This window comes from Typopeltis vanoorti, chromosome 6 (genome assembly GCF_054136105.1).
Source record: "Typopeltis vanoorti isolate ZY-2024b chromosome 6, IOZ_Tvanoo_1.0, whole genome shotgun sequence".
NCBI lineage: Eukaryota > Metazoa > Arthropoda > Arachnida > Uropygi > Thelyphonidae > Typopeltis > Typopeltis vanoorti.
Window position 1 is genome coordinate 138,306,048 of NC_143554.1, and position 19,296 is coordinate 138,325,343.

General features: G+C 35.8%; 1 protein-coding gene across 1 annotated transcript in view; it reads right to left on the minus strand.

Moving 5' to 3' along the window:
• dbe (KRR1 small subunit processome component homolog dbe) overlaps window positions 1-19,296 on the minus strand; it is a 114,199-nt gene that overhangs the window by 81,098 nt on the left and 13,805 nt on the right. Inside the window, exon 4 of the mRNA XM_090394606.1 lies at window positions 13,324-13,449. Coding sequence (XP_090250732.1) covers window positions 13,324-13,449 — 126 coding nt within the window. The remainder of the gene's footprint in view (window positions 1-13,323; window positions 13,450-19,296) is intronic.

The following is a 19,296-nucleotide window of genomic DNA, read 5'->3' on the forward strand; positions in this document are numbered from 1 at the left end:
GGTCTTTGTTAGGGATCTAAATAGCAGAGAAGGAAACGACTGTCGACATACAAAAATATTTTGGAAAAATTTGGAGAAAAGAGCAAAGCTAATAATAATGGCAAATACCTGTTGGATTTCTGCTCAGAACATGGACTGGTTATTACTAACACAATGTTCAAAAATAAAAATGTGCACAAATTCACATGGAGAGAAGAGGAAAGGAATAAGAAAAGTCTCATTGACTATGTTATTGTTGATAGCGATGTTTTTTTAATGGTGCAGGACACTAGAGTGTACAGAGGATTTGAAATTGGAAGTGATCACCATTTTGTTATGAGCAGAATAAAACTGAATTTCATATTGAAAAGAATAACATGTAAGAAAGTTTTAAAGCGAATAAAAGTTGAGCAGCTCTGAGATGTGAACTGTAGACTAAAATACAGAAAGATTATTGAAAAGAAAATGAAAGAGTTTGAGAACAGGAATCAAACCTTGGAGATTCAGTGGCAAACTCTGAAGAAAACATTGATTGATTCTACCAGAGAGGCATGTGGTGAGGTTATGTGCAAGGATAAAAAAATCAGAACTCCCTGGTGGACACAGGAAGTTAAAGAGGCAGTGAAGGAAAAGAAGAAAACATATGAAAAGTTCCTGGCAAATAAGTCAGCATTTACTCTTACAGAATACAGAGACAAATGTAAGAAAGCTAAACAGTGTGTAAAACTAGCTAAACAAAAGTCATGGGAGGACTTTGGCAAGAATATAGAAAATAAATATCAAGAAGGTGGCAAAATATTCTGGAGGTTGTTGAAGAAGCTTAGGAATGGAGGAAAGAGTGCCGTAAAAGGAGTTAGAGATGATAAAGGTGACATGAAAACAGGAGAAAAAGATATCCTTGAAGTGTGGAGTAATTACTTTAAAAAACTGCTAAATGAAACAAGCAGTGATGACAGCACAGTGATAAAAAACACTGACCAGGCATGCAGTCAGGAATACATATCCATACTTGAAGTAGAAAAAGCCATCAAAGGCTTGAAATGTGGAAAGGCAGCAGGAGTAGATGATATTCGACCAGAAATGCTGAAGTATGGTGGTATAAAAGTCTTACAGTGGCTGCACTGCATAGTTCAGAAAGCCTGGACAGAGGGACGAATTCCCGATGATTGGAGTAGAGCTCTCATAGTACCCATATATAAATAAAACTGAATGTGAGAATTACAGAGATATTTCCCTACTGAGTGTTCCTGGCAAGATCTATGCAAGTATACTTGAGAAACGGTTGAGAAGAATTGTGGAAGAAAAGCTTGGTGAAGAACAAGCTGGATTCAGGCCAAACAGAGGCTGTTAGGATCAGATCTTCACTTTACGACAAATAGTCTAGAAAGCATGGGAATATAATAAAGATCTGTATTTAAGTTTTGTCGATTTGGAAAAGGCGTATGACAAGGTGCTAAGAGAGAAGCTATTCAATATGCTGCAGTTATATGGTGTCAATGGGGCATTATATCAAGCAATGCTTAGTCTTTATTTGAGTTGTAAGTCAGCAGTTAGAATTGAAGGAAGTACAGGAAGATGGTTTAATGTTAAATCTGGTGTGAGACAAGGAGTACATTTTCCCCTCTGTTATTCATTATCTATATGGATCACATTATGAAGGAAAATGGTATTAAACCTGATATCAAAATTGGAGATGTTAATGTCAGCTCTTTGCTTTATGCAGATGATGTTATACTTCTAAATAAATCCGATACAAGTCTGCAAGATTCTCTGACTAAATTGAATAGCTGTTGTAATAGATATGGTATGAAGGTCAGCAATAAAAAGACAAAGACAATGAAAATAGGCAGAATCATTGAAAATGTCAACTGTGTTGTGAATGGAGAACCTGTGGAACAAGTAAAACATTTCAGTTACTTAGGTATGATTTTTAGTGAAGATGGTAAATTAAATATAGAAATAGACAACAGAATCAGCAAAGCTGGTATGGTGGGAAGTCAATTGAATAAATTCATATGGAATAAGAGAGAAATTAGTCGGAACACTAAATTAGTTGTATACAAGACAGTGTTCAAACCAGTTTTAACTTATGGATCCGAGAGCTGGGTCAGAAGTAAAACACTTGACCAAAGACTAGAGACCACAGATATGAGAGTCCTGAGAAAGATTAGAGGCATGAACAGATGACATCAATGGCAATATCATATTAAAAATGAGGATATTAGGAAAGAACTTTTGTTTACCCTTCCTAGACACCTTAGTTACAAGCCTTCCCAATGGTACACTTTCCTTCACTGTATATAGAAAACCCACGCACACAGGCAGATACATTCACAAACTCTCCCACCACCACCCCACTCAACAATATGGCATTATTAAAACTCTTACCAAGAGAGCCCACAATCTTTGTTCCAGTGGAACCACCTTTACAACTGAGCTTGACCACATACATAACACTTTCCTCTCCAATGGCTACAGCGATCACAGTATTAAAAAAATAATCAGGTCCTCCCCCTTTCCTCGGTCTTCTCTTCAGAAAGAGTTTAGAAATGCCATCACCATACCCTGCATCCGTGGCACATCCGAAAAAATAGCCTAGATTTTAAAAAAGTACAACCTACACACAACATTTAAGCCCCACCGCAAACTTGCTACCCTTTTCCGCTCTACAAAAGATCAGCTCCCTCCTCTCTCAGTGCCTGGAGTCTATAAAGTACCCTGTTCCTGTAAACTGGAGTACTTTGGACAGACAGGCAGATCAGCCACTATCCGTCTAGAGGAACATAAGTCATACATCTGCAAACATGACTATGGTCAGTCAGGCCTGGATGACCATGTCTTGGATACAACCCACAGGATCTCATGGAAAAAAAACCACCATGCTCCACCACAGCAAATTCAAAAAAAGAGAGACTATTCTTAGAATCAGCAGCAGCTCTCAGAAATCAACCGAATCTCAACAAATATGGTTGCATTAAGCTTCCTAAGATTTGGGAAATGCTTATCACCAAAGGTCCCACTTTACATTCCAGGCCACCTACAACCGCCCTTAGAGGGCCCTCCACCTAGATAAAACTTTAGTGTCACCAACGTGGTTGGGCTTAGTATTGTGTGTTATTTGTTTTTATGTTACATTAGTTTTTTTGTAATCCCTGAAGATGTCTCATTTACTGAGATGAAATATATAGGAAGTCTTAATTTCTGTTTTAATCCTTTCTGAGTGCTGTATACAATACATTAAGACTCCAATATGAGGAATATAGCAGAACAATTAAAAGATTTGGCTTCGTATAAGTTCTTTTCTATTTGTGTTGATGAGAGCACAGACATTACATCATCAGCTAGGCTAGCAATCTTTGCTCGATTTTGTAGGATTGATGAAGTATGCAAAGAGATTAACCTTGTATCACTACCTGAGCATACCACTGGGGTTGAAATATGTAAAGCAGTTATGAACGAATTATCTATTTGGCAAATTGATATTTCAAAAGTGGTATCTGTCACAACAGATGGTACACCCAGCATGACTGGTATGGAAGCAGGATTTGTAAATCTGTTTGCAAAACATGTTGGTCATCCACTGATAGGTTTTCACTGCTTCATACACGAGGAGACTTTATATGCAAAAGCTGGTCTAAAGGAACTTCAACAAGTGATGCAAACAGTAACCAAGGGTGTTAATTACATTTCTGAATGTGTTTTGAATAAAAGTCAATTTCAGAATCTATTAAATGAGGTGGATTCAGTGTACAAAGGACTAATAATGTACATCAATGTTTGTTGGTTTAGCCTTGTTCTGAAACGATTTGTTGAATGCCTGGAAGAGATAAATCTCTTTTTGACTAATCAACAAATGTCTTATAAAGAAATGTGTTATATCGTGTGAATTTGTAAACTGATGTTTTTTTTGCAGATTTTTGTGAACATTTAAATAACTTGAACTTTAAACTACATGGCTCGGGTAAGACTCTTGATGTTATGGTTGATGACATAAAGGCATTTGAACTGAAACGAGGAGTTTTTAAGAGGGATGTAGACAGTGAGAGATTTAGATATTTTCCAAACCTAAAGAAATACAACAATGATTTCCAAAAGGATGACAAAACAGACTGCCAATGTCTTCAAAATCTAATTTTAAATGTCATTATGTGAACTGTTGATTTTTTAAGTTCAGAGAATTAGAAGAAACTGCAAAATTCATTAAGTTTCCAGATAGGATAAAACTGATTGAATTAAACTTGCAGATGTTTTCGTGAATAAATATGGATGATTTTGAAATGCAGTTGATTGATTTTCAAAGTAGCTCAATTTAGAGGCAGAAATTTGTTGAATTCAGAGTTAACTTGGAAAATATTGAAAAGGAGCAATTAGAGATGGGAGTAACAGAGAGAAGTTCAGAAAACGAGGTACTAAGGACTTGGAATACTATTCCAGAAACTTTTGTATGTTTAAAAACCCTTGCAACAGCATTATTACTATCCATTTTTGCATCTACATATTCTTGTAAATCATTGTTCTCAGTGATGAACTTTGTTAAGTCAAATAATACGATTAGCCTTACAGATGAAATTAGTAGCACATGCATATCTCTGAAGGTTACAAAATATAAACCTGATACAAATTATCTGTCATTAGTGCTGCAGCAGCAGAAGTCATGATGCTAAATAAATAAAACATCACTATTTGTCTTTCTCTAGTTTTGATTCGATGTTGTATGCTAAAAAATGGTAAAGATTAACTACTGCTTAATATGTTATGTAGGTAAATAATATTTTATCTGTAATTTTTATGTATTACTCGCAAGGGATTAATAATTAATAAAAGAATATCTTTAATTTTATTTTCTTTTACTGTGCTTTAGTCAATTAAAACGATTATGAGATTGTGCACTGTAATATATTGGAAAAACTTATGTCTGAGTGATCTTTATAAAACAAAAAATTCAGAATTATTGTTTACTCTTTTAATGTTAAAATTATGTGTGGCTGTATATGGCAGCTAGAATTACACTTAAAGGCAAATAAAAAATATCCATGCTATCAATATGGTAGAAGGACTCTTAAGTAAAAATTCTGTCACTAATTTTTACAATCATTCAATCTTGCATGACTTACAATAATCACTCTTAGAATATTCTTTAATTTTACCACACCTAGTGTGATTTCTGATTAGTTGATAAAGTTCTTCCAATACCTAAAAAGACAGCAGATAATAATATGTTCCCCAAAATTTGGTTGGCACATGAGAAAATTTTGCATCAAAGATTTGGTAATTTTGGAATGCACACTTAAAAAAGTTACATACCAATGGAGTACAGCTTTTATAGTACACATATATAAAAAGGGAAATAAAACTGAATGTGAGAATTACAGAGGTATTTCTCCACTGAGTGTTCCGGGTAAGATTAATGCAAGTATACTTGAGAAACTGCTGGGAAGGATTGTGGAAGGGAAGCTTGGTGAAGAGCAAGCTGGATTCCGAACAAATAGAGGCTGTCAGGATCAGATTTTCACTTTATGACAAATAGTTGAGAAATCATGGGAATATAACAAAGATCTGAACTGTTAAGTTTGTAGACCTGGAAAAAGCATATGACAAGGTGCCAAGAGAGAAGCTATTCAATACGCTACAGGTATATGGTGTCAATGGGACATTATATCAAGCAATACTTAGTCTTTATTTGAGTTGTAAGTCAGCAGTTAGAATTAAAGTATTAAAGGAAGTACAGGAAGATGGTTTGATGTTAAATCTGGTGTGAGACAGGGATGTACATTATCCCCTCTGCTATTAATTATCTATATGGATCACATTATGAAGGAAAATGGTATTAAACCTGATATCAAAATTGGAGATGTTAATCTCAATTCTTTGCTTTATGCAAAGAATTGAGATTAAATCCCTGACTAAATTGAGTAACTGTTGTAATATATATGGTATGAAGGTCAGCAACAAGACAAAGGCAAAGAAAATGGCCAGAAGCATTGGAAATATCAACTGCAATGTGAATGGAGAATTTATAGAACAAGAAAAACATTTCAGCTACTTAGGCACGATTTCTAATGAAGATCATAAATTAAATATGGAAACAGACACCAGAATCAACAAAGCTGGTATTGTAGGAAGTCAACTGAATAAATTTATATGGAAAGAGAGAGAAATTAGTCAAAACACTAAATTAGCTGTATATATACAAGACAGTGTTCAAACCAATTTTAACTTAAGGATCTGAGAGCTGGGTTAGAAATAAAACACTTGACCAATTACTAGACACTGCAAATATAAGAGTCCTGAGAAAGATTAGGGGCATGAACAGATGGTCAATGCCAATATCATATTAAAAATAAGGATATTAGGAAATAACTTCACATTGTTAGTATCCAGGAATGTTTATCTAGCACCAATTATGTTGACATGTTACTTCACTTAATTCTACAAGTTGAGTTAGTAACAAATGGTATGCATCACCATATTATTGCAGTATTCTGAAAATAGAGAGAGCTGTATAATTTTTTTTTTGGGGGGGGGGGGGAATAAATTATATTTGACATGAAATTCTATTATTGTTTTTATTCTTTATCTTATTCATACATATAAGAAAACAAAAAATGTGCATATCATTATGCTTGTATATAAAGAGCTATTGAACCTGACATCAAATGTGTGTGTGCAGCTCTCACTGATAAGACTCCAGTAGAGGTTGAATAGGTTCTGATAAGTCTCATGGTTACTCTTAAGTTAAAATTCCATTATAGAAAATGGTGGGATTATGATACTGCAACACTGTGCAATTTTTTTTTTTTTTTTTTTTTTTTTTTACTAGATCCCAAAATGCTTTTGGGGTGTATAGCAAAAAAGAAGTGTTTATTGGCCTGATGAAAGTGCTCTGATGAACACCTACCACACAAGTGCTCTGTGTGTGTGGTATGTGTTAATTCTGTAGTGATCTCAATATATTATTACTACAAAGATTTCTACAATGAATGCATTATAAACTTCATTCATCTTGAAGGTCCACCTTTCCTAACTGGGTTGTGGGGGCAGCAGCAAGAGGAACGTCTCCACCCAAGGTTTTGGATATAATCTATCCAGCGAGTCCTCAGCCTTCCACGTGGCCTCCCACCTTCTGGCTTGGCAAAGAGGGCCTGCTGGGGAAGCCTCTCTTGTGGCATTCTGACCAGGTGCCCGTACCAATGTAACTATGATCTCTCAACACAGAGAAGCAACGGTTGAGTATTGAGGGTTTCCCGAATTGCAGCACTTCTGACTCTGTCAAGTCTTGTCAGCCCTGCAACCCCTCGAAGGAACCTCATTTCAGCCGCTTGGATTCATGTCCGCATTCTTTCGGTCATTACCCAACTCTCATGACCATAGGTGAGGATGGGGACATAGACTGTATTGAAGACAGCCATCTTTGCCTTCTGGCTTAACTCCCACTTCAATACCACCGAATGGCTATGCTCCTGCAATATTGCACTTTCAGAGCCAATCCAAGTATCTAGCTCTTCATCTCACTTTCCATCACTCATGAATATGGACCCAAGATATTTAAACTTCCTCACCTGCCTCAGTGGGACTCCACTTACATGTAGAGTGTAGAGTGCACTGGGATGGTTGTCTTGAGACCACAAATGTTTCAGTTTTGGCCACACTGATCATCATTCCGGCTTCTGCACAAACAGCTACAAACCTTTCCAGGGTCTGCTGGAGGTCATCTGTGGAAGAGCTAAGCAGAACTTGGTCATCTGCAAAAAGCAGACGTCCAATGCTACATCTTCCAATTCTGACACACTCACTACCTTGGCTGTGTCTATCAATCCAGTCCATAAATATTATGAAAAGCACAGAATTTATAATTTCTTTTTTTTGAAATTTATCATCATGGTTTAATACCAGGATATTTGATGGCCAATTCAAAAACATTACTTGAGGAATGAAATTTTTATGTCAATAATTAAACTACTTCAGTTATATATCATCATCATCAAATACTTGACATGTACAAATTCCTGATATCATATTTGTACACCCCTTTAGGGGTGTACTGGATATGTTAGTACTACATGAAACTTACATCATTACTAACTTCCTATCTACAATTTTCCTCCAAATCAATCTGTTACCTGTCAAGACTCCAACATTATCAGATCTTATATTTCTATCTTCTAAAGCACTTTTTACTGTATCAATCCAGCTATATCTTGGTCTTCCTCTGGGTCTTTTTCCTGCCAACCTGGCAGGAAAAGCTCTGTTTGATGATACCAGGATTGTGAAATGCAGTGTGAACTGCTGATGCTGGCCTCTCTTTTCTTGTTACCCAGCATCAGCAGTTCACACATGGTAAATTTTTCCTCATATTCTGCATTTCACGATCCTGGTATCATCTTTAACACCCCCCCCCTTTGCACCCTCTACACCATGTTTACATCATCTAAGAAACTAGGATAACCTAGCTACACATGTTTAGACAGTCGTATCAGTACCTTGCAAAGAGACAAAATGACTTCCTTATCTTTATGCTTCAGCATTGCAGTTATCCCGAGTTGTATTTCAAGTCATTACTACATGGCCCCTGAACTTCAACTTCCTTTCTTCTAGCATAATGCTACCAGTATAATATGCCATTGAAGGCATATTGTTGATCAGTGTAATAAAAAGTTTACATTTACTAACATTGAACTGACAACCGCATTTTCATGTGCCCACAATTCTGGCACTCTTACCCACACATGGTGTGATGTGCTAGTCTATAAAAAATATAGAAATTTTCTGATATAGAAAATATCTATGTAATATAAAGTTTTCTGTGTAATACTTAAGAGTTCATATTAGGAATTTGATGATGGTAAAAGCCCTACAGACTTCTTATATAGGATACCAGTATATGGAATTTTTCATTTTATAGAAACAAAAAAGACCAAAACTGGTGAGATCTTTCTGAGCAATAAATACAAAATGTTATATTCAGGCAATAACAATCAAGGAAAAGAAGGAGTAGCCATAGTATTCAACACAAAATACGAGGCTAATCTTCTTGAATGGCAGTCAGTCTCAAGTAGAGTAATGTGGGCAAATATGAGAATGGGGAACTGGACAATGAGACTTATTTGTGCCTATGGTCCCACAGAAGGCTCTACTAAGGTAGAAGTGGAGGAATTTTTTGAGGCTTTAGAAAAAGCAACTGACACAATGAAAAAGGAAAAGTTGGTCCTTGTTGGGGATCTAAATAGTAGAGTAGGAAATGATTGTGAGACATACAAAAATATTTTGGGAAAAATTTGGAGAAAAGAGCAAAGCTAATAATAATGGCAAATATCTGTTGGATTTCTGCTCAGGACATGGACTGGTTATTACTAACACCATGTTCCAACATAAAAATGTGCACAAATTCACATGGAGAGAAGAGGCTAGGAATAAGAAAAGTCTCATTGACTATGTTATTGTTGATAGTGATGTTTTCTCCCTGGTGCAGGACACCAGAGTGTACAGAGGATTTGAAATTGGAAGTGATCACTATTTAGTCTTGAGCAGGATAAAATTGAATTTCATATTGAAAAGAATAACATGTAAGAAAGTTTTAAAGCGAATAAAAGTTGAGCAGCTCTCAGATGTAAACTGTAGACTAAAATACAGAAATATTATTGAAAAGAAAATGAAAGAGTTTGAGAACAGGAATCAAACCTTGGAGATTCAGTGGCAAACTCTGAAGGAAACATTGATTGAGTCTGCCAGAGAGGCATGTGGTGAGGTTGTGTGCAAAGATAAAAAAATCAGAACTCCCTGGTGGACACAGGAAGTTAAAGAGGCAGTGAAGGAAAAGAAGAAAGCATATCAAAAGTTCCTGGCAAATAAGTCAGCTTTTACTCTTACAGAATACAGAGACAAATGTAAGAAAGCTAAACAGTGTGTAAAACTAGCTAAACAAAAGTCATGGGAGGACTTTGGCAAGAATATAGAAAATAAATATCAAGAAGGTGGCAAAATATTCTGGAGGTTGTTGAAGAAGCTTAGGAATGGAGGAAAGAGTGCTGTAAAAGGAATTAGAGATGATAAAGGTGAAATGAAAACAGGAGAAAAAGATATCCTTGAAGTATGGAGTAATTACTTTGAAAAACTGCTAAATGAAACAAGCAGTGATGACAGCACAGTGATAAAAAACACTGACCAGGCATGCAGTCAGGAATGCATATCCATACTTGAAGTAGAAAAAGCCATCAAAGGCTTGAAATGTGGAAAGGCAGCAGGAGTAGATGATATTCGACCAGAAATGCTGAAGTATGGTGGTATAAGAGTCTTACAGTGGCTGCACTGCATAGTTCAGAAAGCCTGGACAGAGGGACGAATTCCTGATGATTGGAGTAGAGCTCTCATAGTACCCATATATAAAAAGGGAAATAAAACTGAATGTGAGAATTACAGAGGTATTTCCCTACTGAGTGTTCCTGGCAAGATCTATGCAAGTATACTTGAGAAACGGTTGAGAAGAATTGTGGAAGAAAAGCTTGGTGAAGAACAAGCTGGATTCAGGCCAAATAGAGGCTGTCAGGATCAGATCTTCACTTTACGACAAATAGTCGAGAAAGCATGGGAATATAACAAAGATCTGTATTTAAGTTTTGTAGATCTGGAAAAAGCATATGACAAGGTGCCAAGAGAGAAGCTATTCAATACGCTGCAGTTATATGGTGTCAATGGGGCATTATATCAAGCAATACTTAGTCTGTATTTGAGTTGTGAGTCAGCAGTTAGAATTGAAGGAAGTACAGGAAGATGGTTTAATGTTAAATCTGGTGTGAGACAAGGATGTACATTATCCCCTCTGTTATTCATTATCTATATGGATCACATTATGAAGGAATGTGGTATTAAACCTGATATCAAAATTGGAGATGTTAATGTCAACTCTTTGCTTTATGCGGATGATGTTATACTTCTAAATAAATCCGCTACAAGTCTGCAAGATTCTCTGACTAAATTGAATAGCTGTTGTAATAGATATGGTATGAAGGTCAGCAATAAAAAGACAAAGACAATGAAAATAGGCAGAATCATTGAAAATGTCAACTGTGTTGTGAATGGAGAACCTGTGGAACAAGTAAAACATTTTAGCTACTTAGGCACAATTTTTACTGAAGATGGTAAACTAAATATAGAAATAGACAACAGAATCAGCAAAGCTGGTATCGTGGGAAGTCAATTGAATAAATTCATATGGAATAAGAAAGAAATTAGTCGGAACACTAAATTAGCTGTATACAAAACTGTGTTCAAACCAATTTTAACTTATGGATCTGAGAGCTGGGTCAGAAGTAAAACACTTGACCAAAGACTAGAGACCGCAGATATGAGAGTCCTGAGAAAGATTAGAGGCGTGAACAGATGGCATCAATGGCAATATCATATTAAAAATGAGGATATTAGGAAAGAACTTCACATTGTCAGCATCCAGGAATGCGTTAGCAGAGCTAATCTCAGATGGTATGGTCACTTAAATAGAATGGGAGAGGAAAGATTAGCAAAACAAGTGTTCTCTGCCAGGTTGGCAGGAAAACGACCCAGAGGAAGACCAAGATATAGGTGGATTGATACGGTACAAAGTGCCTTAGATGATAGAAATATAAGATCTGATAATGTTGGAGTCTTGACAAGTAACAGACTGATTTGGAGGAAAATTGTAGATAGGAAGTTAGTAATGATGTAATTTTTTCATGTAGTACTGTCATATCCTGTACACCCCTTGAGGGTACATGGCAGGAATTTGATGATGATGATGATGATGATAGAAACTGTTGAGAGGATGAGCAGGAACAAATGAGAGTTGAGAATGAATGCAGTCAAGAAAGGTGTAACAGCTAAAGTTTTCTCTCATAGAGCAGTGTGTGATCTGAAAGGCTTGACTTTGGAAATGGTGAGTACAAGTTGTGTAAATGAATTCAAAAAAAGATATGACAGCTTCCCTCAATGAATTCATTCCTAATTACCTGGAGGTCTCTGATAATAACAACAACGCATAACAGGAAGATTCTTTAAAAACTCCTTCACATGAACAATCTATACCAAATCATGATCCATGATATACTGCAGAGTTACAAAATAACGCTAAACCTTCTTAGAAATATATATGAATTAGTAGCTTGCCAGCCTCTCATACCTTTATGGGACCCCAAAATTCATAAAGGCACGACTCTGCATTCAATTGTTCAAAGCATAGACTCAGTAATGTATAATCTTTCCAGACATTTAATTAACTATTAAAAATTCTGATCAAATATGGGCTTTCACAAAAGAATGCTGAATACTAAGATGAAAAGCCAAACGGCTATTTTTTTCTGGTGAAGTTAATTAAATTAAGGGGATAAAAATCCCTTATTATTTTATAGCCAGTATGCGAAACTCTAAGATCGAAAACTATGATCTAAGAGTTTCATGCCGAAGAACTATCGGTAAATCCAAGCATAAGTGACCACCTGGTAGTACAACACCAAGGCAACTCAAAGCAAAGGTGGAGCAGGCTCCCTCACCATCCTTGATATTTTCTCATAATGTAAAGAGTTTCACATACTGGCTGTAAAATAATAAGGGATTTTTATCCCCTTAATTTAATGCTGAATACTGTTTCTGTTATTAACATCCTTCTTGATGAACAAGACATCTTCACTAACACTGAGACAGTCTATTTATTTACTAATGTTCCAAATGAAGAACTCTTCATGTTACTACAGGATAAATTTTATAATAATAAAAAACAATGACTTGAAAAAGTCCTCTACTTCTTCCCTACCAGAACTTTAACTTTATGGTTATCCGACACATAAAGCACACCATATAAGGACATGGGTTCTGTTGTCAGTAACAATTTAATTGATATCCTCAATTACATAGTGTAGTGCTGTATGTCTATCACAGTTATATTTATGCTTTGATGATGCTGGCTAGAAAACCAGTGAAATATTAGTGAGTTTAATAAATGTATTTTTTTCCTCTTTTGGTGTTGTCTACATCTACACTGTAAAGCATTATTATGAATCTTCAACAATACCAAAGCCTTTATACATATCCTTGTTTGTTTATTGCTTTATATTATAACAGAAAAACTGTTATGCAATAAATAGCTTTCCTGACAAAAATAAAAAATGTCTTGCATTTAAAACAGTTTTCCTCTCATTTCTTAATTATAATGTTTTGTTTTTCTACTTTGAAATCTTATAATCTATGTCTGGCCTATGGCAATTAGAATGAAAAACAAGAGGCATACATAAACTGACTAGCATGGCTATACAAAATTAACAAAATATTCATAATTTTTTGTTAAAGCTGATACATTATTTCCTAAACAGTAATACATACTTTTAGAGTAGCTCCATTAGGTCCAACAAGTCGCTGACGTCGCTTAACAAAACGTTCTTTCTTTCTAACTAATGTACCAATTTTAATAATATCACAACCAACACTGTCATCCAAGATTTTAATGGCCTACAGACAAAAAATATACTAACATATTTAACCTGAATGTTATGATTAAAAAATTTATATTTACAGTTTCAATAGGAAATACTAATTTCTAAATGAATCTTACAAGTTCAAGCAAAAATAACTGTCCCTATTCTAAAGGATACTTAATGGTTAAAACACTAAGTTAATAAACAGTTATATGCTTATCAATCTGTGTTTGCATCTATACCGATAAAATCCAATCAACATGTGTGACAAACACATAAGCCTAACCACATGGTTAAAACACTGTAATCTTTTTTTCCCTGTTTATTAGTAAAAATATCTTAAAAGCAGATAAGACTCACTAAGTAACTGATATTATCCAAATGTAAAAATTCTGAGAGCATTTATGCTTGAAAAATCAATAAATGAATTCTGCCATTTTTGTAAAACTAACAACAGGATATTCTTTTTATTTTCAATGTTGTTCATAATGTCATTAAATTACTTATGTGTGTAATGATTTTTATAACATTATGCATTTTTCCACTGAATGCATTATTTCCTGTTGTTTGTCACTAATGTTCAGGCTTTTCAGCTGACGTTGGATTGCATGAACTAAGATTTTCAAAATGATTTTGTTCCTATTTTGAAAACATAAAAATAAGCAATTTTTTATTTTTATATTCCCCAAAACAGCAGACTATAACCTGTTCCCCTCAAGATCCTAGCAGAACGTTAATGCAATAACACTGTGACACAAGCTTAAGAATTAATCCACCAGACATGAGGTGCATAGACATTGACAACAGAGTGGAAATAAAACTGATGCAAAGTTCAAACTAATTATTACTTCTGTCATTATGAGGTGTAGCAATCATTCATCCTCAGAAAAAAACACTTAACTGGATTAACCTGCATTTACAGGTGCATTTCAAGCCAGTGTTACAAAAATCAAGGAACACTTTCCTTGTACATTACACACACACACACACACACACACACACACACACACACACACACACACACACACACACACACATGTAGAAAGTTTTTTCACCTTGGGTTTATTATATGTTAAAGATATTAAGAAATTTTATCTATCTATCTTCAAGGCCCACCTTTCCTAATTGGGTTGTGGGGGCAGCAGCTGCAAGAGGGACTTCCAATGGTCACGATCCACTGCCACCAAGCTCAGGTGTTCTGGTGGGACTCCCAGACGTGTCCACCCAAGGTTTTGGATATAATCTATTTACACATGCATTTCGTGTGCACCTGTAAATTTTATACTTGGTTTTAATCCTTATCTGAAGGAAGCAAAACAAAGTTTTGCACGTAAAAGCTTTGTTTTGCTTCCTTGAGATAAGGATTAAAAATATAAAATTTCTTGATATCTTTAACATATATAATATATATTATATATAACATATATATGTAATATATTATATATATGCAGGGTTCAACAAATCATGCAAAAGCCTACTTAATATGAAAAAAATTAAAATAATATAGAAAATAAATATCAGGACCGTGGCAAAATGTTCTGGAGGCTATCGAAGAAACTTAGAAATGGAGGAAAGGGTACTGTAAAAGGGTATAGTACTGAATTTGTGAATGCACTATCCTGAAAATTTTGAACCTGAATAAGATAGAGGAGTTTAAGTGATCAATAATTAAGCCATGACTAATTTAAGGTAAGGATTAATATAAACAGAAAATACAAACAATATCTGCTTTGTCTTTAGTTTAAAATCTTATAATCTTGCACTCAATACTTAGTCTAACTGGCATAGTTGTAAAACAAATAAATTTGTTAGACTATAGAGCATGAGAACATAAGATCTAGTATTTTTCCATCTTGTTATTCTTTCCCTTCTCTTTTACCTTGTGTTGTCGAGGATTTTTCTACATTTAACTGCTACCATATCTGGAGGATAAGGTGGTTAGACCTATGCCTCCCAGTGTGTCGCATGTCTGCAGATGCATATGTTCACGGGCTGGTTTGCCTGTTCTGAGGAATGAAAAATCCCAAGTTTCTGGCTGAAAAAAAACCCGTATCTTTGTATAAGACCGGCTAAACTCACCTTTAGTTGAAAGAGATCAGATAAAGGTTCCTCACGTCACTGATGGGAATCGAACCCAGGTCTTTCCATCCAAAGAGCTTCGTCTATACTGACTGAGCTATGGAGGCTCTAAGATCTAGTAGAAATATATAAATGGTGGCAGTCAACCATTTACTCAAAGTTAAAAGTAAAAAAAAAACAAAGGCAAAGCAGGGTAAAAGAAATAACAGAACAAAGTATAACAGTATGAAGCTGAAGTTCTCAATGCAAACCACCCGTAGTAAGATGAATGTTTTTCTTCAACAGCTCTGATACACTTTCTATCAAACTAGAGTTTGAAAAGCGAATAAGGATTCTGGGTAGAATGGGGAATGAAAGCCTTCATACCAGTAAGGATATCAGTGACTCATTTGGAGCAGATGTTATGGCCAAATGAGCTGAAGCAACAGTAAAGGAAGGAGGACTAGAAATTCTCAGATCTCATCCCATTCGGCACCTTTGAAGTGCCAGATGGTGCAACATTGGAAGTGGCTTGAGGAAAAGGTGTTCTGTGAGAGAGGAGACTTGTACAAGAATTTGGTCTGGGCTGCTGAGAGGGAAGGTGATCTCTATGGTGCATTTGGAGGGAGAACTGATTAAAAAGAGATCCAGAGTATTAGGCGAGTGACGTGGTTATCAAAAATTCGTGTACGTAGATAAACAATTTGCATTAGGTCATTGCTCATGACAAAGATTTCTGCCTCTCATCCAGCTTGATTGACAGTGCTGGAAATGGAGAGCCAGATGGAATTATGGAAGTTGAGGTCGCCTAGGAAGATGACCTCACTACTTGAATGGCTGAATTGCAAGTGATCATGTTTCATGGAGAGGAATGTAAAGAGATCTACTTCAGATTCCTATTTCATCCTTTTAATCTCTAGTCAGATGGCTCTGCTATTGCTTTTACATCACAATTAATGTTAATATTGGTAATGTAGAACCCTAGTTGAGCTTACATAGCTCAGTCAGTATAAACTGGGTCTAGAAGAAGTCCTTTGGTCGGAAAGACCTGGGTTCGATTCCCGTCAGTGACGTGAGGAACCTTTATCTAGTCTCTTTCGATGAAAGGTAAGTCAGCCAGTCTCATATGGAGGTAGGGTTTTTTCTCACCCAAAAACATCCCCCAGAACACATGGATTACAGTCACGAATACACCCCAGCCATATGCTGCCTACAAAGTCAAGTGCGGTTGGAAATGATAGAAAGGGGAAAACCACTGCCACAACCACAGTTGTAGATAATAGAGCTTTATGGCTGGGTTCTAACAACCATATTTATTTCAATAAATGCTATTTGATAATATAATTTTTCATTATAAAAAACAATAACTTGAATGCTGAATTTTTTTCGAAGCATGCATTTGAAAGTAGCATAAAAGCAATTTCTTCATTCTTTCCAGACTTAAATTGGATATCCCAGGATATGTCTCCATCCCCCCTCCACCATCACCAAACCATCACTGATGTGAGGTGATGATTTGAAAACCTCTCTGAATCTTGGGTGGTACGGCACATGTGCAACCATGAAATGATATAGTCGATCATTTTGACAGTTAAATAACTCTTCAATTTTATTACCTGGGGTGCTTAAGGGTCAAAGCTGTATAACTGAGAGGAGACCTCCACAGAGCCTTTAAAGGAATGCGGAGAACCGACCAGGGCTTCTGACCTAATGTCCAATCCTCATCTTCTCGTGGTGCACCTGTTGGGTATCCACCTGGATACTGAACGAACGAAGATGAGCTGACAATTTGGGATTTAGATGACCAAACTGTATTCTATTCTTATTGGTTAAACCAAAATAAAAAAATGATGGTAGAGCATGACAAATTTTCATGCCGGCTGGGGCATCGCCCGGTTAAACAAAGCACCCGTTATTTTCGCCAGCGAAGCAGGGTGAACAGTGAAAAGACAGCTACTGGAACAATTCTGAAAACACACCCCAACTCAACATCACCAGAGTTAAAGATCGGTACTATCGATATAAGAAGCCTGAATGGCAAAGAAATGGAGCCAGCTGAGGAATTGGATAAGTACCAGATCGACATAATAGGGATGACTGAAACAAAAACAACAAAAACTGATGAGATCTTTCCGAGCAATAAATACAAAATGTTATATTCAGGCAATGACAATCAAGAAAAAGAAGGAGTAGCCATAGTATTCAACACTAAATACGAGGCTAATCTTCTTGAATCGAAGGCAGTCTCAAATAGAGCAATTTGGGCAAATATGAGAATGGGGAACTGGACAATGAGACTTATTTGTGTCTATGGTCCCACAGAAGGTTCTACTAAGGTCGAAATTTTTGAGGCTTCAGAAAAAGCAACTCACACAATGAAAATGGAAAAGTTCGTCCTTCTTGGGGATCTAAATAGCAGAGTAGGAAATGATTGTGAGACATACAAAAATATTTTGGGAAAATTTGGAGAAAGGAGCAAAGCTAATAAGAATGGCAAATATCTGTTGGATTTCTGCTCAGGACATGGATTGGTTATTACTAACACCATGTTCCAACATAAAAATGCACACAAATTCACATGGAGAGAAGAGGCAAAGGAATAAGAAAAGTCTCATTGACTATGTTATTATTGATAGTGATGTTTTCTCCCTGGTGCAGGACACCAGAATGTACAGAGGATTTGAAATTGGAAGTGATCACTATTTAGTCTTGAGCAGGATAAAATTGAATTTCATATTGAAAACAATAAAAGCAAGAAAGTTTTAAAACAAATAAAAGTTGAGCAGCTCTGAGATGTGAACTGTAGACTAAAATACACAAAGATTATTGAAGAAAAAATTAAAGAGTTTGAGAACAGAAACCAAACCTTGGAGATTCAATGGCAAGCCTTGAAGAAAACCTTCATTGATTCAGCCAGAGAGGCATGTGGTGAAGTTGTCTGCAAGGATAGGAAAATCAGAACTCCATGGTAGACACTGGAAGTTAAAGAGACAGTGAAGGAAAAGAAGAAAGCATATCAAATGTTCCTGGCAAATAAGTCAGCTTTTACTCTTACAGAATACAGAGACAAATGTAAGAAAGTAAAAACAGTGTGTAAAACTAGCTAAACAAAAGTCATGGGAGGACTTTGGCAAGAATATAGAAAATAAATATTAAGAAGGTGGCAAAATATTCTGGAGGTTGTTGAAGATGCTTAGGAATGGAGGAAAGAGTGCTGTAAAAGGAGTTAGAGATGATAAAGGTGACATGAAAACAGGAGAAAAAGATATCCTTGAAGTATAGAGTAATTACTTTGAAAAATTGCTAAATTAAACAAACAGTGATGACTGCACAGCGGTAAAAAACACTAACCACGCATGCAGTCAGGAATACATATCCATACTTAAGGTAGAAAAAGCCATCAAAGGCTTGAAATGTGGAAAGGCAGCAGGAATAGATGATATTCGACCAGAAATACTAAAGTATGGTGGTATAAAAGTCTTACAGTGGCTGCACTGCATAGTTCAGAATGCCTGGACAGAGGGACGAATTCCCAATGATTGGAGTAGAGCTCTCATAGTACCTATATATAAAAAAGGAAATAAAACTGAATGTGAGAATTAGAGATATATCCTATTGAGTGTTCCTGGTAAGATATATGCAAGTATACTTGAGAAACGGTTGAGAAGATTGTGGAAGAAAAGCTTGGTGAAGAACAAGCTGGATTCAGGTCAAATAGAGGCTGTCAGGATCAGATCTTCACTTTACAATACATAGTTGAGAAAAATCTTGGGAATATAACAAAGATCTGTATTTAAGTTTTTTCGATTTGGAAAAGGCATAT